General features: G+C 61.8%; 1 protein-coding gene across 1 annotated transcript in view; it reads left to right on the top strand.

Annotated features, from left to right (window-relative positions):
• Positions 1–204: 204 nt before the first annotated feature.
• The window catches only part of SYT7 (synaptotagmin 7), a 53,684-nt gene continuing 31,220 nt past the window's right edge, over positions 205–22,668 (top strand). The window contains exon 1 of the mRNA XM_081098322.1: positions 205–263. Within this exon, the coding sequence (XP_080954448.1) occupies positions 233–263 (31 nt within the window). The 5' untranslated portion in view covers positions 205–232. The remainder of the gene's footprint in view (positions 264–22,668) is intronic.

The following is a 22,668-nucleotide window of genomic DNA, read 5'->3' as shown; positions in this document are numbered from 1 at the left end:
CGGGCCGGAGGGAGGAGGCTCGGCGGCGGCGGCGGCAGCGTGCTCGGCGGCGGCGGGAGGCTGGCGGGCGGCCCCCGCTCCCCGGCTCCGCGGCCCCGTGCAGCCCGCGCGGCCCCCGCCCTCGGACCCGCCCCCGGGGGTCGCCGGGCCCCATGCCCTGCAGCGGCGGCGGAGCAGCGCGCGGCCACGGGCGGCTGTGAGAAGCCCGGGGGCAGCCGGCGACGAGGGGACCATGTACCGGGACCCGGAGGCGGCCAGCCCAGGTAAGCGCGGCCCCGCGGGCGGGGTGCCCCGCACCGGCGGGCAGGACGGCGGCAGCGCGGGGCGCCGTCTCGGAGCCCATCCCGGGCCGCCGGAGCCGCGCTGACTCCCCCAGGGTCATCCCAGCCGCGGGCCCGGGCGTGAGCGACCGTGGCTCGGACCCCGGACCCCCACCCCCTGGGGTCTGAGCCCTGCCCGGCGGGCTGCCCGGCGCCGGCTTCGCAGTGTCCCCACAAGGACCTCCCCCCGCGCCCCGCAGCCCAAGGACAGCGTGCGTGGCGGAGCGAGGCGCCGGCACCGGGAGCGGGCAGTGCCGCTGGCATCCCCGGGTCCCCAGCACCAGCGCCCCGAAGGGGAGGTGCCCGCGCCAGGGGACCCCAGGACCAGGATCCCGGGAAGCTTTTGACCAAGGCTGCGGGCGCTGGGGAGCGGTGCCATCGGCGGTGCCAACTGTGAATTGAGAGGGTGCCAGGGGGCGAGCGGGAATCTGGTGCAGCCGCAGGGGAGGGGGCTGGGGAGCCGCAGGAGCGAGGGGCGGGAGGCTGGAGCACCTGGAGAGAACGCGAGCAGAGATGGATGAGTGTGGGGGTGCCAGGGGGTGCTCTCCTGGGGCGGGGGACGCCGAGAACCCCAAACTCACTCCGGTCCTGTGGGGGAGGGCGGGGGAGGGGCCGCTCCTTTGCGTTTCTCCGGAGCTGGAGCCTGGGGAGTGGCCTGGAGCCCACGTCTGCTCGGCATCCTGGCATCCTGGCATCCTGGCATCCTGGCAGCTAAGCCAGGAACCCTCCTTCCTTCCTTAGGCAATTGCCCTGCCATTTCCTCCTTGGCTCCCGATGCCTCCTCGGGCAGTGCCCACCTGTAGGCAGGTCCCCTCCAGCTCCTGCCCAGGCTGGTCTCAGCTCCCTCCTGGGGTGCCCCACCCCAGGCCCGGCACTCCCAGCCTGAGGACTCGCTCTCAGAAAAGTCTCTGGGGTTACTGATGCCGGTGTCCCCGGGGGTGGGGGCCCTGGGGGCGGGAGCAGGTCTCAGACCCCTTCTGTGGAGGCTCAGGGCACCAGTGGGCCCCTGCTCTGCCTGCTCTTGCCCCGGCCCCACTTTGCAGGTTCCCTCGGGGCAGCCTCCTCCGTCTGCCCTTGCCTCCTGACGAGCCGGCTCTCGGCCCCATCGGCCCCATCGGGTCATTGCAGCTGCCTCCACCGGGGAGACCTGGTGCCAGGCATCGCCTTCCCTCAGCACTCAGGCTCCCTCCCCGGAACCTCATGCCCATCTGCGAATGCCCTCTAGGGGGTGGCTGAAGGCACCTTGCCTTTGAAGATGCCTCCCTTCATCTGGACCCAGGTTACCTGCCCTGGCACCTTCCCCCAGGAGGCTGCCAGCTGCCAGCACCTGGACCAAGAGCAGTGCATTCTGCTGCTGGGCTCACCCGCTCGGAAGCAACTAGCTCAGTGCAGAGACCAGCTCTGGGTGTGAGGATGGAAGGGGAGCGGCAGGAAGGACACCCCCACCCCTGCCCAGCCCAGCTGGCAGCCCCTCTTCTGTTAGGTTAGTGGCCCGGGGCTGTTCCCTCGTCCTCTCTCCAACCCTCCTCTCCTCTCCCAGGCCTGGCATCATGACAACACCGCTCCCCACGCACCCCTGCCCTCTCCACGGATGCCAACTTTCTGTGTTTGGCATCTTCTGGGTGAAAGGCCTGGAGCCCAGTGCTGGAGCCCCCAGACCGTTCCCTCTCCCCCTAGGCAGTGGGCCTCCCTGTCTTGCCCACGCCCACGGCCGCTGCGGGCCCGCCGGTGCCATGGAAGTGGCCGGGCCTGAGGTCTGCTTCTCTCTGCTGTGGGCACTGGGCTGGGTGGGGTCAGTCTTAGGCTAGAGATGGCAGCCTCTGCTTTTGCCCCTGGTCCCCTGGGGGACTCTGAGGGACAGACCTCACTCTGGCCTTTGTGCCCCAGCATCCCTGCCGACCGCCCATAACCTCACAGTTCCAGGCTAGACTCCCCCCACCCCACCCCCAGCTCACCCCAGGCCGCCCCAGACTCTGCTCCCCCAGCCGGGCCTATGTGTCCCCTATTTCCGTCCCCCCACCTTGCCTTTGGATGGCACCAGGTGGGAGTGAGATACGCAAATTAATTCCTGTGGGATTCAGGCCAACCTCTCTGGGCCCCCAGGGCCCAGTACCTTTTATATCCTGAGCCCTTCTTCCCCCTCCCAGGAACACCTGTGGCCCAGTCCTTGAAAATGCATTAATCTCCTGTCCTGTCCTGCGCCCCTATGTCCCAAGCTGTCTCCAGAGGGTCCCTGTGGTACCGCCTTCCTCAGCCCACTCACTCAGCATGTCCCCGTAGGGCTCAGCCTCCCACGAAGACCCTTACTTAGGGGACAGGGCAGGCTCAGCTCCCTTCCCACTCGGGGCCCTGGTCCCCCGGCAGTTCTCGCCCAGATCTCTCAAGGCTGGAGCAAGGGACTGTGGGGGAAAGCTGGAGCCCAGTGAAGAATGAAGGCTCCCATCAGCGTCTGTCCAAACTCTGCCCGACCTTCCCCGCTCTGCCTGCAGACTCACCTCTGCCGCCCCCTAGCCATGCAGCCCTCTCCCCGTTCCCTGTTCTCAGCTTTCTCCTGTGCGTCCCAGGCCGCCTGGCCGCCCTGTGTCCCTCCGATGCCTGTCCCTAGGCCGGGCAGGGCCTCCGCACGCCTGCAGGGGTCAGCGTTGCAGTGGGCAGGCAGGGCGGCAGCAGGGAGGGAGGGAGGGAGAGGTGACCTTGCAGTGAGTGAGTGATCAGGGCCAGCGAGGGGAAGTCTGAGCGCCTGCAGCCGAGACCGGGTCCTGAGGGTGGCCTGCCTGCCCGCCCCCTGCCAGCTTATCCCCGGGGGTAGCAGTGCCTGAGGTCCCATCTGCTCCACCTGTTAATGCTCTGCTCCCTACAGCAAGTCGGCCGGGCAGGCCCTTCCTGAGAAGTATGGGGGGCACACGGCATGGGTAGGGGGGGCCTTGGCACGGTGGGTCTCCTCTCTAGAGGCAGAAGGATCCACGGGAGTGCCCAGGCCCCTAGGCACGAGTTAGGGCAGTGGCTGCTGGGTGCTGTGTGGGGCAGGAATTGGGGGTATGGCTGGAAGAACAGATCAGGGTGTGCTGTGAGGGCCGTCAGGGTGAGGGGCCAGGGCTGGGATGTTGGATGGCCCAAGGAGGCCTGGCTCTGTCTAACCATTTCACTGGCAGACTCTCCCCCTACCTTCATCTACCCATCCATCCCCCCCAGCCCTCCCCTGCCCCACCGGCACAGGCCCAGACCTCCCTGGCCTGTATCTGAGCTTGGGTCAGAGTCTAGGACTGAAGTTCAAATGATCTGCCAACAGGCCATGACCTAGAGGGGCCCCTGAGGCTGAGCAGGTCCGGAGCGCAGGGCAGGGCGGGAGGGATGGCTTCTGTGGGACTCGGGTTAGGGTGGCCCACGCACCCGAGCGATCGCGTTTCCCATGGAGACAGGACCCCTTGGTTCATGCTGTTCAGAGCCTTGTGGGGACAGCTTGGCCGAGGGGCGGGGCGTTCAAGGCCTGTGGGGTGGTGGGAGGAAGACAGCCTCCACGCCCCCCGACTTGGGGGAGAGGGGCTAGAACAGGCTGGATTGGGGTGGGAGCCCACAGGCCAGCAGGTGACAGGTGAGGCAGCTGGAAGCATGGGAACAGGGAGGTGTCAGGTGAGCAAAGACAGGCCCTGAGCAGCTGGGACCTGGGTGACCCCAAACTCAGGCCCAAAGGTCCTGGGAGGCCAGCGTGCCCGTGAGGGCTGCCCCTCACCCTCCCGCCTGTGGCTGCAGGAGGTCTTTAGGGAAAGGCAGGGGAGTGGGTGGTTACCGCCTTTCTCCCCACGCCCTGCCCACCCCCGTTCTCTCAGGGGCTTTGAATCCTCATTGAATCTGATGGACCGTTTTCAATAACTGCTCCCCCCGGGGATGAGGCGGGAACAGCAGGGAGAAGGGTGGTGAGGGAGCCTGGTGGAGGTGGGCGGCCGGGGCTGGAGCAGGGCTTTGGCTGGAAGAGCAGTCGGCTGCACAGCCTCCTCAGGGCACTGAGGCCGCCCGGTGGGCACAGGGCGCCCTGCTGGGAGCCAGCCCCCTGCTCCATGGGCAGCGCCCCGCAGGTGGCACATGCAACTGGTGAGGTCAGCTCTCTGTTGGGGCAGTCGCTGGTCTGGCCAGGTGCCAGAGCCAGCCTGTGCCAGGCCCAGCCCGGGTGCCCGCCTGCCTTGCCAGGGAACCCCAGTCAATGGTGCCAGGCGGACTGTGCCAGTTCCATGGACATGGAAGTCGCTGACTTTCCAGGCAGCAGGGGCAGCCTGGCTGGGCCCTGTCCAACTTGTGTCTGGAGGGCAGGGCTTAGGTCTCACCCAACAGGATCCCCAGGGGTCGGAACAGAGCTGGCAGGCAGCACGGGACCTGTGGAAGGGGCTGGATGGCGCCCAGCGCTGGCTCCTGGAATTCTGGACCCAGTTGGTTGGAATGTGGGCTGGCATGTCGGGCCTTCTCCAGGGGGCTCTGCAGCTTCCACCTGGCAGGGCACGTGGGAAGGTGTCACCGGTGGGGCTGGGCTGGGAGCCCACTTGCATGGTGACTGTGTGGGGCCGCCAAGCAGTGGAAGGGAGGGTGGGGCCCGAAGGGAGAAGCAGCCTGCTCCGTGGGCACCTGCATGCGGGTGGCAGCTGGACGGGCCACCGTAATAGCTGCGCTCATCTGCGTGCCTTGCCCGCTGTCAACAGCAGCTAATGAGTGTATTTGTCGCGAAGCTCGGGGAGGTGCACAGGGAGCTGCGACGGAAGGCGTTGGGGGAGGGTGGCTCCCTGGCCCTGGGTCCCTGTCCCCAGCCAGGCGGGGCCTGTGCCCTCCAGGGCCCCTGCCCGTCCCCTGCCACGCCCTCCCACCTGCCCGCTTGGCTGCCTCCGAGGCCTCCATCTGCTGGGAGCAGGGCCTCGCCTGGCTGTGTGGCCTGCAGGCGTGCGGGGGTTGGAGCTTTGGTGTGATGGATACAGGTATTTTCATGACAGCGGTGGGTCAGTCAGCATGTGTGTGTGTGTAAGACTGCACCCCCATCTTGGTGGTCCTGCTCCTTCAGTGCCCTTCGTGGAGTGCAGGAAGCTGGGGGCTCTCAGACTAGCTGGGGAGAAAAGGGGGTGACCCACTCTGCCCCGCAGAGGAGACGGGAGCGAGAGGTCTGAGCCGCAGCCCCAGCGGCTCCCATATTTGCCACTTGCATCAGAGGAAGGGGAGAACTTGGGGCCCACAGAGCCCAGCCGGCCCTCTGGTTCTGGAGCCCCAGGATGAAAGAGGGGGGGTGTCAAGGCGCCGGTCCTAGCAGGTGGGGGTCCCCCAACGCTGGAGGGTGCCGTGCGCGCCCTGCCCCCAGACAGCGTAGGGTGGCATGGGGTGTGGGAGGCCACGAGGGGTGCCTGCGTGAGGCCCTGCACGAGGGGAGCGGAAGAGAGCTGTGTGGCTAATATGTCCAATTAAATTACTTCAAACCCTGCCGCGGCAGCTGCTCCCGGCGGGGCCCTGGGTACAAATTGGATCCGGCTCATTACCACGGGGTAGAGTCAGCGGGACCAGAGAGTGGCCAGCTCCGCAGCACGCAGCACGCAGCACGCCCTCCCACTCCGCCCGCCCGGCCCGCTGTGGCTCCCCTCAGGCTCCCTGGGTCCACCGGGTCCTGATATCGGGGCTCCCTGCACACCTCTTTACTATCCTGGCCCCCAGAGCAGCTCAAGGGCTGTCCTGAGCCCTCACTTCCTTTCTCCAGGAAGGGGGACTTCAGGCTCGATAAGGGGTGCGGCTTAAGGAAACGCCCTCAGGACACTCAGCACCCCCGGTGCCCTCCCCTGGTAACAGTGCAGTAAAAGCAGCACCTGTTTGCTCGCTGAGCACTCGGCATGTGCTGGGCACTTGCGTATGTGCCAGGGCTGACATGCTTAAGCTAGGTCTCTGCGGCCAGCAGCTGTCTGTCCGAATCCTGGCAGAGACACTGCTGCTGTGTCCCTGAAGCAAGTGACTCTGCCACGCTGGCCTCAGCTTGCTCCTCTGCTAAATGGGTGTGATGATGCTTCTTACCTCCCAGGGGTTGGAGGATGGGAAACGTCTTCAGCAGAGAGCCCGGCACGTCGTAGACGCTCAGCCAACGGCAGCTGTTACCAGCATTATCCCGGATCAAGTGATTGATGTGTGGGCTGAGGGTTCCGGAAGCTCCGAGGAGGATGAGGCTGGCTTCGGCCCTGGTGGAGGAGGAGGAGGGGAGGGCTTCACCCAGGCAGTGTTAGTCAGTTATCATCAGAACAGCTGGAGGCGGAACTTGCCCTTAAAAGCCTGTTTGAGGCCTGGCCGGTGGTGTTCAGTGGTTGGAGTGTCAGGCGGCACACACGGGGTCTCAGCTTCGGTTCCAGGTCCTGGGCATGTGCCTGGGTTATGGGTTCAATGCCCAGCCCTGGTTGGGGCTCGAGCAGGAGGCAACCGATCGATGTGTCTCTCTCCCATCGATGTTTCTCTCCCTCCTCCCCCCTCCCTGCCTACCTTCCACTCTCTCTGAAGATCATGGAAAAAATACCCTGAGGTGAGGATTAACAACAACAACAACAAAATCAGTTTGAGCCCTTGCCCGTATGGCTCAATTGGTTGGTTGCTGGTTCAATTCCCAGTCGGACACATGCCCAGGTTGCAGGCTCGATCCCTGTGTGGGGTGTGCAGAAGGCAGCTGATTGATGTTTTGCTCTCATATTGATGTTTCTCTCTCTCCCTCTCCCTTCCTCTCTCTCTAAAAATCAATTTAACAATCTTTAAAAAAAAAAAAAAAGAAAAAAAGTCAGTGTGAGATTCCAAACCCAAGTGTGACCAGACCCAAGTGTGAGCTTTGGGCCCAGGGCCTTGGGTCTTGAAGGAAGAGGAAGAGCTTGCCCTGTGAGCAAGAGGCAGGGGCGGGGGGGGGGGGGGGGGTTGGTGGAGGCATTGGGTGTGGAGGGGACCGCACGCACAGAGGCCAGAGGTGGGACACGTCTCGGCCAGCGGAGGCAGCAGCGAGTGAGTGTGGCTGGAAGGGAGGTCCGTGGGGTCGGGTGTAGGAGTGCAGGCTTGAGAAAGGTGGGTGGGTCAGGTTCTGAGGGGCCTGGCATTCTGAAACAGAAAAATTGGATTTTTGAAGGAGAGCCATGGAGAACCATGGGCGGCCTTAATGCCCGGCAGTGCGGAGGGCCTCTCCCCTGCGCAGGGCTGAGCCGGGCACCCACACCAGGCCTGCGGCAGCCACTGGCCTGGGCCCCTGCCCTTCCAAAGCTTGTGGTGGGTCAGGGGCAGTCAGGGGCTGGCCTGGGACCGATGGGCCTGGATGGACCCCCAGGGGCCTCCCTCGGGAGCTGGGGGCCGGAGAAAGCCTTTCCGAGAGGGATGCAGAGCCGAGTGGGCAGGCCCGGGGCCCGGGTCACGCTCCCGAGGCTGGATCTGCACCCCACCCCTCAGCCTGGGTGTCAGGACCGGGCCCTGGAGGAGCCACATAACTCCTACTCCAGCTCCCAGACCCCATGAGAGCCAACCTGTTTCCATGGCAACGAGGCGGCCACCCCCCTCTCTGTGCCCAGGTGCCCATTCCCCTCAGGGCCTGGGTCTGTCTTCTCACTCCCTTAGGGTCGCCCCTGGTAAACACTCACTCACGCCGAGGCGCTGGCCGCACTCTCCGTGCTGGGATTGGGGTCCCTGTGCAGGAGAGTGTGTGTGTCCCCCAGCAGGGAGCAGGGAGGCGGGGATGGCCTCCAGGGCGACCCTCCTTAGCTGGGGCTTTGCTCCCCTCGGGGGGAGGGTCAGGGAGCACCAGGGGGCCTGATGCCAGGGTGAACTAGAGGCCCCTTCCCAGGAAGGAGGAGCGGTTCCGGGGGTGCACAGGTCATGGGAAGTGGCAGGGAGAACCTCCTGGCAGTGCCTGCGGGGTCCCCAGACCACAGTGCTCCTCCCTGCAGCTCATCCTCACCGCCATCCTGTGAGGGGGTGTCGCTGGCACTGTGTACAGAGGGGGACACTGAGGCAGAGAGACGGGGTGTCTTACCAGGCCACTGAGTAGCACACAGTGAGATTGTTTCCAGTAACCACTGGCCTGCGCGGCCTGGCGCCTCCCTTATCCCACTAGGACCCAAGCCAGCCCGTCTCTCGGCTCATCGCGGGGAGGGAGTGCTGGAAGGGGTAGTGGCTGCAAGCTGGACGCCGAGGGTGTCCCCAGCGCCTGCTTCAGTGCTCAGGGTGTCCCCTGAAGCCTGTGTCCCCAGGCCTCGGAGCGGGGGGCGCCTCCTTCCCACCCTGTCTCCACTCCCGCTCTCAGCCCCCGTGGAAGGATGCTCTGGCTCAGGGGAGGCACCCCTCACCCCTGCTTGGCACCTGCCAGCCCCGGAGGAGCCTGATGAATTGGCTGTGTGCCCCCCCAACCCCATTCCTCCTCTCCAGCCCCCGCCTCGCTGGGGAGGTGCGAAGGGAGCGATTTCACAGCCTGTCAGCTGAGGCCTAAAAATACCCAGAACTCCAAGATGCTTGGGCAGGGGGAGGAGAGAGCAGGGACCAGGGATGGGGTGGTGGGGGTGCAATGATAACTTGGCCAGAGGAGCCCTGATGGCACCACAGCCTTCCTGGGAGGGATGGGCCGAGGTCCCCAGGTCCCCCATCTGGCCCCAGAGCTGGCAGCGATAAAAGGGGGACCATCTCTAGGGTCCTGAGAACTCAGCTCTGGCATTCAGCCCTAAGGGAGGCGCAGTCTCAGACAGGTACCATGGCCTCCAGGGGCCCCCGAGCCTCCGGTCAGTGCCTCTCCCTCTCCACCCCTGGCCTGGCTGGCATCTTCGGGCCGTGGGAGCTGGGCGTGTGCCTGCTTCCTTCCTGGAGAAGGTGCCACTGCTGTGAGGGGCGAGGTGTGAGGACGGCAGCGTGGATGGGGGAGCCGGCAGGTGCGCGATGTGACGTGTGAGTCACCAGGCGCTAGAGGGGGGCAGAAGAGAAGGGGTGTGGTAACCCACGTCACTGCCAGGTGGCTGTGTGCTGAGGCCCGGCCCCCACGAGTCAGCCCGGGCCCAGAATGGGGGGCGTGCATGCGTGCGTGCGTGCATGCGGACCTGCCGGGCTGCCCTGTGCTTGGCGCTGGGGTGCCTGTGGGAATGTCTGAGCGAGCATGGCTATTCCAGGCAGCGACTGCGTGACAGCACGGGAGCAGGTGTGGAAGCAAGCAGATGCCACATCATGCAGACACATGACGGAGTGTGTGCTGCTCATGTGGAAGCCTGAAGGCAGGTGTGCCTGTGCAGAGGGGCACCAGGCGGGGCTGAGAGTCACTGGGGAGACAGGGGGAGTGACAGCCAGAGCGGGGGCTCTGGATCCGAAGGAGCGGGGCTCGGGCCTCAGCTCGGCCTCCTATTGGTTAGCCGTGTGACCCTGGGCACGTCCGTTACCTTTCACTGACGCGTTTCCTGCCTGTGCACCTGCCTCCGAGGGCGGCTGGGAGGCTCGTCGTAAACTGCCTAGAACCGGGCCCGGCATCAGCGTTAGCTCCTAGTGTCTGGTCCTCCCCTTTGATGACATAGGTGCCAGCACCAAGTTCAGAGAGGGCAAGAGGCCTGCCCAAAGTCACACAGCAAGTGAGTGGCAGAGCCAGGACTAGACCCCCGACTCCAGCACCTTAAGACAGAGCTTGTTCAAGTCTGGGACCTCAGGATACTGCCCCCCTTCAGGCCACCGGAAGCCCCCACAACACAGGATTGTAACCCCATTGGCATCCGGGGCCTAGATTCTGCCCAGGGCTGGGCTGGGACTTGGGAACTCAGGGGCCTGAGCATCATTCGATAATGCCAGGATAGAGGCATCCCTGGGGCAGTGGCCAGCCACCTGGCAGAACCGTGGCACTGTTAGCCTGTGGGTTTGGCCACGTATCCAACCCTCCTGAACCTCGGTTGCCCCTCTAATGGAATAAGAGTGGTCCATGCTTCATAGGGTTGTTGTGGGGGGTAGATTGGACCCCGCCTGTAGCATGTAAGCGGCTGGAGCACTGTACGTAGTAAATGCTCAATAATGTCAGCTAACCGCCGTGGAGCCCTCCCGCTGTGCTCCCTCCGTGGCGACTTCCGTGCTTCCCCTCCGGCCCCTCCTGCCCTCGCCCCCTTCCGCCCGCTGCCCCAGGCCTAAACGGATCCGGGGCTGACTGGCTGGCAACCAGGACCTGCCTTTGTCTCCCGTTACTGGTTCTGCCCAGGAGGGAACAGGACCCACCTTTGGGACTTAGCCCCTGAGCCCTCTGTATCTGCCTCACCTCGTACTTGCTCCATGACCTTGGACAAGCACCTTTTCATCTCTGGGCCTTGATCCTCCCTCTGTGCAGTGGGAAGGCAGGACCACCCAGTCCTGGAGCCGCGTGGCCCAGGAGGGTCCCTGGCTCAGCCCCCGGGAGGGGGTGGCAGGTTGGCAGAAGGAAGTGGGCCGGCTGCCCTGGGTGAGTGGAGCATGCGGGCCCAAGCTGGCTGGTGGCCTGCCATATGCCTGCCGGTACCTGTGGGTGCGTAGGAGGCAGGCAGGCCCAACTGGCTGGGCCCTGACATTGGGGGAGGCTCAAGGACAATGACAGAGAGAGAGCCTTTCCTGGGGCCCTGGGAGCTGCCACTCCAGCCGTCCTCCCCGGCTCTCCTCCCCGGCTCTCCTCCCCGGCTCTCCAGGGCTTTCCTCCAGCAGTTCCTCCTTCCTCCCTGCCCTTCCTCTCTCCTTCCCCTTCCTGGAGTCCCCCCCGCCCCCCCACCTCCCCCACCCACCCCCCACCCCCGCCTCTCCCACTTCCCGCATCTTGACCATTTTCCAGGTGCTTCCTTCCTTCCTCTCCCTCTCCCAAGAGGGGAGAGCCCTGCTTGGTCTCTCTGCTTCCTGAGGTCCCTCCTTTCTACAACAGGACACGTTCCCCATTTCTCTGCATCGTCCTGGCTTCCCGGCTCCTGAGCCTAGGCCTCCCCTTGCCCTGCATGGCATGTCTAAGCTCCTTCCAGCTTCGCGTCCCCTGCCTCTCCCCCTTCAGAGTCCCTCCCTCCCCAGCAGCCCCTTCCCTTTTTCCAGTTCCTTGGCCCTCGCTCCCTATGCCGCCACCAGGCCCCCTCACCCACCCTCCAGAGTTTCCTGGCCTCCTTCAGTTTCTGTGGCTGTTGCTGCTACCCTGTACCTCAATAACCGCCCCCACCCCTGTGAGTTGAGAAAAGGGGTCAGCCCAGGGCCCAGGGACTGGCAGCCTTGCCTCCTAATTAGCAGGAAGTAATTGCCTGGGAAAAAAAATTCATTTAGAATGAGAAATCGAGACTTCAAGTCAGAGCTGAGCCAACTGACAGCCCTAGGGAGCAGGAGGAGGGAGGTGGCCCAGGTCATGGCCTTAGGAAGCCCCTCAGGACATGAAGGCCCATTGGACCCCCGCCCCCTCCCTGGACCCCAGCCTCGGGGAGGAGGGCGGATAGCACTGGGCTGGGGTCCCATCGGCTTCACGACTTACGGGACAAGCCACTCATTTCTCTGAGCCTTGGTTTGCTGTCCTATAAACTCAAGCGAGGCCCTCAGCATCGTGAGGGGGGATTTGGACAGAGGCTATCAAAGCCCTTGGCAGGCCGTAAAGAGCTGCGGGACCGCGGCGTCCCTGTCTTCCCCCGCGTGGCTGTCCATCTCTGGGATGTGAGGATGGTGAAGAGGTGGCCTTGGGAACCCCTAAGGGGCAGCGTGGCTTCCCGAACAGGTGGACCCAGCTGAGCAGCAAGATTCAAGGCAGACAGGTGTGGTGCCCGGGCCAGGCTCAACACGCACCAGCTGGGCCCCCCTGCGTGGTCCCCTCGCCTGTCTGAACCCTACTTCCGTCATCTGTAGGATGCGGGTCATGGTGCTTCCTACCAGGGGGGTTGTAAGGCCAAATGCGGTCATGTGGGCCGAGCTCTTACCGCAGTGCTCGGCCTGGAGTGAGCGTGCGACATGCGGCAGGGGCTATAGTATCCACTGTAATTAACGGCTATTGGCCCTACTCCCTCCTGGCTCCACAGAAGCTGTGAGTTTGAGTGTTGTCTTCAGGTGACTATTTGTTTTGCCTTTTTTTTTTTTTTTTTGAAGGAGAGGAATTTTTACACCCAGTGAGGCCAGTACGAGGCAGTCCTATATAAACACCAAGCAGATTTGCTTCTCAAAGAGCCCCCACCTGTGGGGTCGGGAGGCAGGACTGGGTTGCAGCTGTGGCCTCTCACCCCTACTTTTTCCTAGGGAGGGGCTGTGGGCAAGTTTCTTATTTGGGTGGATGTGCGGTCCGGCGCCTCTGCCCTCGGGGAAGGAACATGACAGGCCTTTGTGCCCATCTTGGTAGGACTGGCCCTACAGTGGGAGGAAAGGTCGTATTTAAAGAGGTGTATCCCACGCACCTTGGAGGAGGGAGCAGAAAGTTTGTCCTGGTCCAGTTGTCTTCGCTGTGAACTGGGCAGCATCGCACCCCAAGGCCACCAGACGCAGTCAGACAGCCAGGAGCACCGGTGCTGGGCAGCTCCAAGCGCCAGATTGCCCCGGGAAGGGTGAGGGGGCGGTGGGGGCGGGACAGTCTGCCACTCCTTCCCCATTCGCCCAGCACCACCCACGAGGACCTCCTGTGCGCCTGCTCTGAGCGCAGTACCCGCGCCAGCCTCCAGGGGGCGGTGCCGCGGGCTCCCGTGAGGGATGGGAAGTGGCATTGACAGTGGTGGGGAGGCTCTTTGTGTCTCAAGTTGGGCTGCTGACTGGGGACCTCACTGGGGAGAAGGGAGCTCCTAAGGTCCGTTGGTTGCTCGGCGGGGCTGCAGCTTAAGGCTGGTCTGGGAGGAATTGACAGTGGAAGGTGGGGCCGCTGGGCTGCAGCCCCAAAAAGGGTTCCTGCGGGTTAGATCCTACTGGCCAGGGGCGATGCGAACGGTGGCCTGGAGGAGGGCTCAGTCCCAGGACCCTGTCCTGTTTCAGCACCAAGGACAGAGGCAGCGGGCTGGTGGCTGTGTCAGGACCACGGACAGATCTCAGGGCGCGTGCTCAGTGGCCCTGTCCTGGTACTGGATTGATATCCCTGAATATGGTAGAAGGGCGCCTTGTTAGGATCTAGGGAATCTCAGCTACCCTCTATCCTAACAAGGCGATTTAGGACCAGAGACGTGAGTTCGTTCTAAGGTCACACCGCCATCGTGACACAGTGAGTGGCCGAGCTGCACGCTGATCCCCAGCAGTCTCTTTCCACCGCTCCCACAACTGAACGCCCACTCGTTCCGCCCCTCCTTCCTACACATCTCTAGGATCTGCCCCTAAGAGCGCTCAGGCGGACACAGATGAAGTGTATCTCCACCCCTGGGTCATCAAAGCCCCAGGTCAAGAGGCTGGACCTCAGGGTGGACGATCCCTAGCCCCCGTGGCTTTCATGGCCGTGAGCCTCAGGCGGGAGGGTGTCGGGGAGCCCGTGACTTGGGGAGGTAAAATCGAGGCATCTGCATGAGGAGCTCTTAAGTGCTCCGAGAGCCTTGAATAAAATACTGCGTACCGTTCCCACCCCAGCTTCTTTGCAGCCGTGTATTATTCATAACAATACGATGCTGATTTAGGCCGAGGCACAACAATGTATTATTCATAGGAGTAGCGAGTGGCCAAGGCCTGTACTTAATCATCACATGCCCCTGGTCCTGCCCCGCGGCACGCTCCTGGCGGAGACGCCCTCCAGCGGAGCCCTTCCTCTCCCGGGCTCCCTGCTCAGAGCTGGCACCTGGCCTGTTCGTCCTGACTTTCGGACTCAGTAGCTTTCTGAGGTCTGCAGACGGTTTAGCTCCCTCTCCCCTCTTTTTTTAAAAAAAATATTTTTATTTGATTTCAGAGAGGAAGAGAGAGGGAGAGAGAGATAGAAACATCAATGATGAGAGAGAATCATGGATCGGCTGCCCCCTACTGGGGACTGAGCCCACAACCCAGGCATGTGCCCTTGACCGGAATCGAACTTGGGACCCTTCCGTCCGCAGGCTAATGCTCTATCCACTGAGCCAAACCGGCTAGGGCTCCCTGTACCCCTCTTTTGAGGCTAAAGATTGAAGCCTTCCCTAAGCCTTGAACTGTGGGAGGTGGGAGTGGCTGTGATGTGGGAAGGGGTCACCAGGTAGAAGATACCCCCATCGCCTCCCTTAAATACGACAGTGGAGGTGAGACCCTCTGTAAACTCCGGGCACTTTGCAAACTGTTCTGCACGGAACAGATGTGAGGCATTGTTACCAAGGCCATGTTCTCTGCTGGGAGGGAGAGCAGAGGTAGAGAGGGGCGGGTGAGGCCCTTGCAAGCTCCCAGACCTGCTCCCTGCTGAGGAGTCAGAGGGCTCGTGGATCCCGACCTGTCCCAGTCCAGTTTCTTGCTGGAACAGCTCCTGGCCCATCCGGATAATCCTTCATTCGCTGTTTACTCATTTAGCATCTCCTCTGAATTCTAAACCGTCTGCATCCAGCCGGCCTCGGCAGCCCCTGCCAGCCTTCTCTCCCTGGCTCGCTCACGCATTATCTGTTTTTATTACAGTCAAGGTTGAAGAGGCTTGCTCGTTCTGAGCCCCTATTTCCAGCTACTTTTAACTTTCCCAAACAATTCCCCGAGGGCCTCCTCGGTTTCCAGCCTCCTTCCCACCCTGGAGGGGCCGGAGGGGTTGTGGGTGGCGCCCGGCTTCTGAAGGACACTCAGAGAGCCTGTGGGGAGGGCATGGGAGTGGGGCCAAGGCCCAGCTTTCGGGGGAAATGGGTGCCTGGCTCGTTCCCTTCTTTTCCATTTTCCCTTCTGCCCGCCCATCTCCTTTTCTTTTTTCCTGTAGCAAGACATGAGCTGCCCCCTTCCCAAGGTGGGTGGCCTCGAGCGGGGAGTTTCAGTGTGGAGAGAAGGCAGGGTACTCATCATGACAGGAGGCCTGGCGTTTTGCCTGGCTGTCTGGGTTCAGAGTTTAGCTCGTTGGTTTTCTGTTGCATTCTCCCAGCTAGGCCTTTTTCTGAATTTTTTTGTGTTGGGTCGGTAGGAAGGAGGGAGGTGGGCTAGGCATCAAACATACACTCCCCTTCTCATGCCCAGCTAGTCCTAGGCTGCAGGCTCTGCACCTGTAAATCACCTCCCATCTTTTTCCACTCCCAGCTGCTCACGTGCACGGGAAGGGATGCTTCATGTGGAGAGCTGGGACTCCAGCTTTCACTGCTTTCCACCCGGATGTCATCCTGCAGCCACCAAAGGATGGGGGGAGGTGGGGTGCTGAAGCATAATACGTCCTGGTGCAGAATCAGGTGGGAGCAGGTGGGTCAGGAGGGGAACCCACTGGCAGATGTAGCCCCAATCACCTCCAACATCACTCTGCTTTCTCTCCGAGATAGTAGTTGCACCCCAGTCAGCACAGCAGAGACAGGGCCCTGGGCACCCCACCCTTCTCTCTGCTCACATTCTGGCCAGCCTCAGGCACTCAACCGCCAGCCTGTCCTGAGACCTGTAGGCTGACTGAGGCCAAGGTCTGGTCTGGGGGAGGGAGGAAGGAGCCGGGAAAGGTGTGTGTGAGAGAGAGGGGGACCTCTGAAATGCTTGGGGTAACTTGGGCATGGCTCTCTGGTCACATTTTTGGCTGCTCTTGATTCTGTGTTCACTTGATTTCTTTCTTCTCTTCCTGCTCCTTCGAATGACTTGTCTGGAGGCTCAGCTCCCCGTGGGTGGAACAGAGAGAGAGCTGCAGGGTTTGGGGTCTCACAGGCTCCGAGTCCAGTCCTGGCCGTACCTCTCTTCGGCTGTGTGCCCTTGGCAAATAGCCCTTCTGAGCTTCGGTTTGCTTCTTTGTCAAATGAGCATAAGTGTTTCCCTTCGGAGGGGTGCTGGGGGCTGTGAACGTGACTCAGTGTTGCGTGTACATTAGTCACTGTGAGTACAGCCTCTGGGAAGGAGAGCCTGGGATATGGGGATGCAGGAGAGGGGAGCCGTCTAGGTTGGGAGGGGGTGGTGGTGCGACAGCTTTGGCAAGGCTGGAGAGAGGGAGTGTGCGTGTCACCATCTGAGAGTACAAGAGCAAATTAACTCCGGGGGCAAGCGCCTATGTGCACAGGTTTCCAGCACATCCAGCAGCTTCCCTGTATTGTGTCCTAGTCGGTGGGCTAGGGGAGACCCCAAGCAATGGGGAGACAGGACTTGGCCCTATTGGCCCTGCTTGGGGAACAAGACGATTCCCAAGAATGGGGAGGGTGGACAGAGGGGCAGTTCATTCAGGTTTGGAGAGGAAAGGGACAGCTGTGAGTGCATGTCATCAGGGAGGGCTTCCTGGAAGAGGCAGGCTTCCCTGCGGCCTCGAATAATTTCAGGCTTTTGTTCAGCCCTTGTCCATCCAGCGTCTCCTGCGTACCAGACCTATGGCTACAGAGATGAGTGATCTGCGGTCTCAGCCCTCCCGGTGCTCCCAGTGGGGGAAAGACATAGAACGTGCTAATTATTAACTCAAAGAAGAATTGCCGTAGGTACAGGGGAAGCAGAAGGAAATGTGAGAGGGAACGGAGGCCTTCTCTGTCTGGGGACCCTGAGGGTAGAGAAGAGAGGGAGGGGCATTCCAGCCTGAGAACAGTTTATGCAAAGCCTCAGGTGTGAGAGACCTTGGCCTTCCAGAAGGCAGGGGAAAGTGGGCTGTGGCTAGGTTGTGCCGTGCAGCGGTTTACAGCATCGTCCCATCCTTCAGCTCAGAGGAGCCGCTGCGAAGGGACAGGCTCGGGCGGCCTTAATTCCCCGTGCCCACCTTCCTCTGTGGACTGGGAGGGACGTGGTACAAGGTCGTGGCAACCACACAAAACGGTGCAGCTACACTTCCTGGCACAAAAGGCGTGTGCTCAATTAATGTGAACTGTTATGTGATCCTGACGGGACCCCAGCAGGGGAGGTCTGGGGTTATCATCATCATTTACAGGGAAAGCACTTGGGCCGAGCGTGGGCCCTTCCAGGTCACTGGCCAGGGCCGGGGGTGGTTTCCCTCCCACTGCTCTGCCTCAGAAGGACAGACAGAATCTGAGTGGACAGATGCTGGCCATAGGGAGAAGATTCCAGGCTGAGGAAGTGCATGAATACCAAGACCCCATGGATGGCAGAGTGGCATCTGCTCATGGCTGTGACCATGTGTGACCATGCATGGGGGTGTGTGAAGGTGAGCATGGGTGTTTGTGCAAGGAGTGAGTCTCCGTGGCTCGTGTGTGTGTGTATGTGTGTGTGTGTGAGTGTGAGCATGGGTATATGCAAGGAGTCTCCGTGGCTCATGTGTGTGTGCATGCATGCATGCATGCCCATGCATGTGTATGTGTGTATGAGCATGGATGTCTGTGCAAGGAGTCTCCGTGGTGCATGTATGTGTGTGTGTGGTGTGGGGTGTGTGTGTGTGCATGAGAGAAAGAGCCACAGTGTCTGTCTGTGGCCTGTGTATGTGTGCCTGCTCCTCTGGCTCCCTTCCCACTCCCCCCGGGTAGCTGGTGAGCTTGCCCTCAGAAGTCCATTCCCTCGCCACAGCTCCCCGGGGCATCCCAGCAGCCAGCGGCCCTGTTTGATCCTGTTCATCCATAAATCATGGCTTGCTGAGGAGATGAAAAAAATTGGGAGCGGGGGCAGATCCCTGGCAAGGGATGGGGTCAGGTCTTCAGTGCACACCTGAAGCCCAGCCTGGCTTCCAGTGGTCACCCCTCCCCACTCCTCGCTGCCTCAGCCCTCCCCACTCCTTGCCCTACGCATTCAACTGATGCTGCTCTTGTTCAAGCCCTGGGCCCGTCCGTCATGAGTCAGGGGCTGGGCGGGGGCGGGGTGCATGGAATTGAGTAAGACGTGACCCCCCTGGCCTCCGCTGTCCTTTGGGGAAAACTAGATGTGTATCTCGCTCAGTATTTCACTCTCCGCTCATTGAGTGCCAACGCCGTGCCCAGATGTCTCCTGCGCGGAGATGTGGCGATGCTATGATAATAGCCAGCACTTACTGCCCACTTATTCTGCATCGGGCACCGTGCTAATCACACTGTCTGTGCTCATTCCTTTAAACCCCACAACTGTCCTGTGAGGCCTGTACTATTACGAGCCCCCACTTGCAGATGGGGAGACCAATGCACACACAGATCAGGTCACATGGCTTGGAAGAATAAGAGCGAGAATCTGAGCCCAGACAGCCCGGCTCCAGAGCCCTGGCACTTAATCACTGCACCCTAACTGCAGGCAGGCCCCGTGTGCGGGGAGCCCCGAGGCAGGAGAAGTTCATTCCCACTGAGGAGGTGACGGAGGGTCCTGCAGGAGGCGCTTCTCCTCTGGCCTAGAAAAATCAGGGATTGCCAGGCAAATGCCCTCGCCGGTTCGACTCAATGGATAGAGCATCGGCCTGTGGACTGAAGGGTCCCAGGTTCGATTCCACTCAAGGGCACAGGCCCGGGTTGCGGGCTCGATCCCCAGTGGGGGGTGTGCAGGAGGCAGCCGATCTATGATTCTCTCTCATCACTGATGTTTCTCTCTCTCTCCCCCTCTCTCTCTTCCTCTCTGAAATCAATATATTTTTTTTTAAAAAAAGGATTGTCAGGCAAAGATGGGCACGAGGGGAGAACGGAAGGTGTGTGTGTGTGTGAGAGAGAGGTTCTCAAACCCTGTCCCTGCATCCCCTCCCGTCTCTGCTCTCCCGTCTTGTTCGGGTGACATGAGGTAACATACACAGGCATTGAACCTTCAACCAATGTTTCCCGAGTGTCAGCCTGTCACCGGGGATCCTGGGACAGCAGAGCAGGACCCCTGCCTTCTCGGACCTTGTAGTCTGGTACACAGCAGGTGCTTAACACATGGTAGCCACTATTATCATCATTATTCCTAGCGGCCTGGGACTCCTCCCCACCCGTCCTGGCAACAAGCATTCATTGAGCACCGCCTCCAGGCTCGGCTCTGTCCTTGGAGCTGGGCGGACAGAGGGGAAGACTGTGGGTGAGGACCTCATCCGCCATCAGAGGTGGGCCGCCTCCTGGGGCGCCCAGGCCGGACCCCGCGAGCTCCGCGGGGAGTGGCCTGGTTAGCACAGGCTCTGCCCACCGGACGTGGCAGGGCCTCCAGGTCTCCGTTAGATTGTCATGGATCCTGAGCTCTGACCGGCGGGCACACCCACCACAGGCCTGGGCACAGGGGTAGCAGTGTGCCCGAGCTCGCCCTCCCGCCCAGGACACCCCTGGGATGGGACCCAGTAGGCCTGGTCCTCCTCGCTCCTGCCTCCCCTGCCTCCCGGGTCTCCTGATGCCCTCGGTCTGCCCTTGTCTGTCCCCCCTGCCCCCCGGGACCCAGGACACATCCTCTGCCCAGGGATAGGTCGTGGGACTCAGCGCTGTCAGAAGGCTGGTGAGGGCGAGGGTGGCAATATTTTCTTTCCTCAAATGTGAATATGCTGACACTAAGGGGACTTGAAACCATGCATGTCATCGGAGAGAGGTTTCGAAGGGCATGGGCGGCTTTGCCTGGGGACGACTGGAGGGGACATGCGAGCTGTCAGCAAGGATTTGGAGGCTGCGTGTGACAGAGGGAGCCGGCTTGCTCCCGGCAGTTTGGAGGGCAAGCCCAGGACCACGAGGGAAGGTTCTGGGGAGGCGGGTTCGGCTCAGCACAAGGCTCGGCCGCCCTCCCTAAGGCCCGTCTCTGGAGGCCCGTCTCCTGTGAAGCTGCTTCCTGTCGCCGCCCCACCTGGGGGTGACCCCTCACTTCCGAGGTTCCTCCAGCCCCAGACGCTGCGACTCCAGGCCCTGGGGATGGTTCACTCTGGCTGGCAGGTGAGGACGTGCTTGTCCCCCCGATGGCAGCGCCATGCATTGGCCGAGGACGTCGTGTCACTTACTCACAGCATCGGTGCAATTTGCAATGGCAAGCGTTTCACCCCGGCCTCGCGGGCTGTGCAAGGGATGCTGGGAGCCTGGTGGGAAGAGGTCACTGCCTGGAAGACGATGGCGTCCGCCATGCTGCGGGGGGGTCCCAGGGTCCCTGATCCCCGGGATGGGGCTCAACATTCCTCAGCAACACGCCCCTTTTGTCCGTTGTCTGCAACACCCTGCGATGGGAAACAGAGGAAATGGGCTGCGTGGGTTGAAGAGGACTGTGGGGCCACAGCCTCATCTGCTCAGCTCCCCTCCCTGGCCCTTGAGGGGTTCCTGGGAGCCCCCAGTGTTCCTAAAAGCGCACAGAGCAGAGGCTAGGCTCCGAGCCAGGCTGCCGGGTTCAAACCCCGGCTCCCCCACCTGCTCTCTGAGTGACCTTGGACAAGGGGCTTGACCCCTGTGTGTCTCAGTTCCGCGATCTGTAAAACAGGGATAACCGTAACGCCGACTCCCGTTGCCTCACGTGGAACATCTAGGGCACCTGCTCATCATCAGAGCGAGGAGGGTGCGCTCTTGCACACATGAAAGCACTGACCTCCTTTGCTCTTGCTGTTCCCTCTGCCCAGAATATGCTACCCTCACCTCAGCCCCACCCCCCAGACCACACCAAAGACCCCCTCCTCCGGGAAGCCTTCCCTGATAGCTCCCTCATCCGGCAGTCCATTCATCTGTGTGCTCCCAGAGCCCCCTGCTTATACCTGAGACAAAGCTAACACCAACAACCCTAGTGAGCACACCGATCTATTGCGTGCTAACAACCATCCCAGAGAGCGGATGGCATTTTTATCTTCTCTTCGGTATAAAGGAGAAAGCGGAGACACAGCAGTTAAGGCACTTGTCCAAGGCCACGCGGCTGTTAAGAAATAGAGGCTTGTCAACTCTAATTGGAAAATAAATTTAAAAGGAAATGTATTTTTTTAATGAAATAATTATTTTTTAAATGAGGCAGGGGCTGTACTCACACGGGGGTCCTTTCCCGGGCGTGCTGGAGTCTGGAGCTCCAGGCTGGTGGCCTGCCGCTCACCAGTTCTGGGGCTCCTGACGCGCTAGGAGTCGTCGCCGGATCCTTGCCTGTGCCCTGTGCCCTGTGCCCATGGTAGATGCTCAGTAGTGAGTAGTTGAAAGCTCAACCCGAGATGGAATTCACGTCGTTGAGGAGGGAGTTTGACAAAGGAAGGTGTGGTGCCACCTGCTCTCCCCCTCCCCCGGGCCCTCCCCGTGGAGGGAGCTGGGCAAAGTGCAGGCCCTCTTCCCAGAAGGCACCTTGCCCATCGCCTCACCACAGCCCTGCCTCTCGGGGCCCAGGTGACGTGCCTGCGGAATTGTGGCCGTCACTCCCCCCCCCCTCCCCCAGCCTCCCTCGGAGACCTGAGGTTGAAGATGGAGGCCGTCCATTTGTCCATTTGGCCTGAGAACTTTGGCGAAGGTGCCCTCCTGCCCGCGGAGGGAAGGGCACTGGTCCCTTGGTGTCTGGGTGGCCTGGGCCAGAGCTCCCGGGAGCTGTGGGCCCTGAGGGTGACAGTCGACTGGCTGCAGGGGCTTTTGAGGGCCGAGGCTCTGGACTCGGGACAAGAGGAAGTTTCGTTGGCCTGACAGGTAGATGGATGGGGGACAGGCGAGGGCAGCCTTTTCCCACAGCTGGGCGGCTCCGGAAATGGGGAAGGGAGAGAGGAGGCTGAAGCAGGGTTCCAGAGAGAGCAGGTAGCGAACCAAGTGCCCAGGGCCCTGGAGTGGTGATGGCGGGAGCCCCGAGGGCCCTGAGAGCTGGGGGTGACCTCTGGGCCCTCTCTCTGAGGCCCCACAGTAAAGCAAGAGGGTGAGCCCAGCACCTAAAACCACAGGAACCAGGACCAGACAGACAGCTGTCACCCACTCTCAGTGACCATCCCCCTGGCACCGGAAGTCCCACGCAGGCTCCTCTATAAACAACCCGCGTCTCCTTGACTTTCGGACGCATCCAGCGCTCGCAGCTTCACAGAGCACGTGTGAAGGTGCCGCTCTCACCCGACTCCCTCACATGGCCGTTTCCGGTCAAATTTCGCCTTCCTGGTGTCTGGTTTGGGCTCGTGTGTACAACCACCTGTGCGACGGCAGGGAGGAGGTTTATCTGCATTGCAGGGGAGCACACGGAGCGGGTCTGTGACTCGCCCTCAGCCACACGGCGAGCAGGAGACGCCATTTGCACAGAAACCTGGTGCTTTCCTCGCCGGGCAGGCCCACGAAGACTCCCACCCTGAGGTCCAGGACTGTGGAGAGCGGCTACCGCGTTTGGACAGGTTCAAGCCTGGGCCTAATGAGAGGGCACGATCCCCTCTCGTGGCAAGGCCACGTGCAAGTCCCAGCACAATTACAGCCAAAGGCTATGGCTGTGAGCTTGACCTCATGGCCCGAACCTGTGGGCCCACGTGGCTGAGTGGTGTGGGCTGCGGGAGGGGCAGCAAGTAAACAAAGCTCGATCAGGTGCCTGTGATTGAGTGGATTCGAAACCCCCGAGAATGCTG

Source organism: Myotis nattereri, assembly GCF_964212035.1.
Source record: "Myotis nattereri genome assembly, chromosome: 9".
Taxonomy (NCBI): Eukaryota; Metazoa; Chordata; class Mammalia; order Chiroptera; family Vespertilionidae; genus Myotis; species Myotis nattereri.
This window is presented reverse-complemented; position numbering and strand designations above follow the sequence as displayed.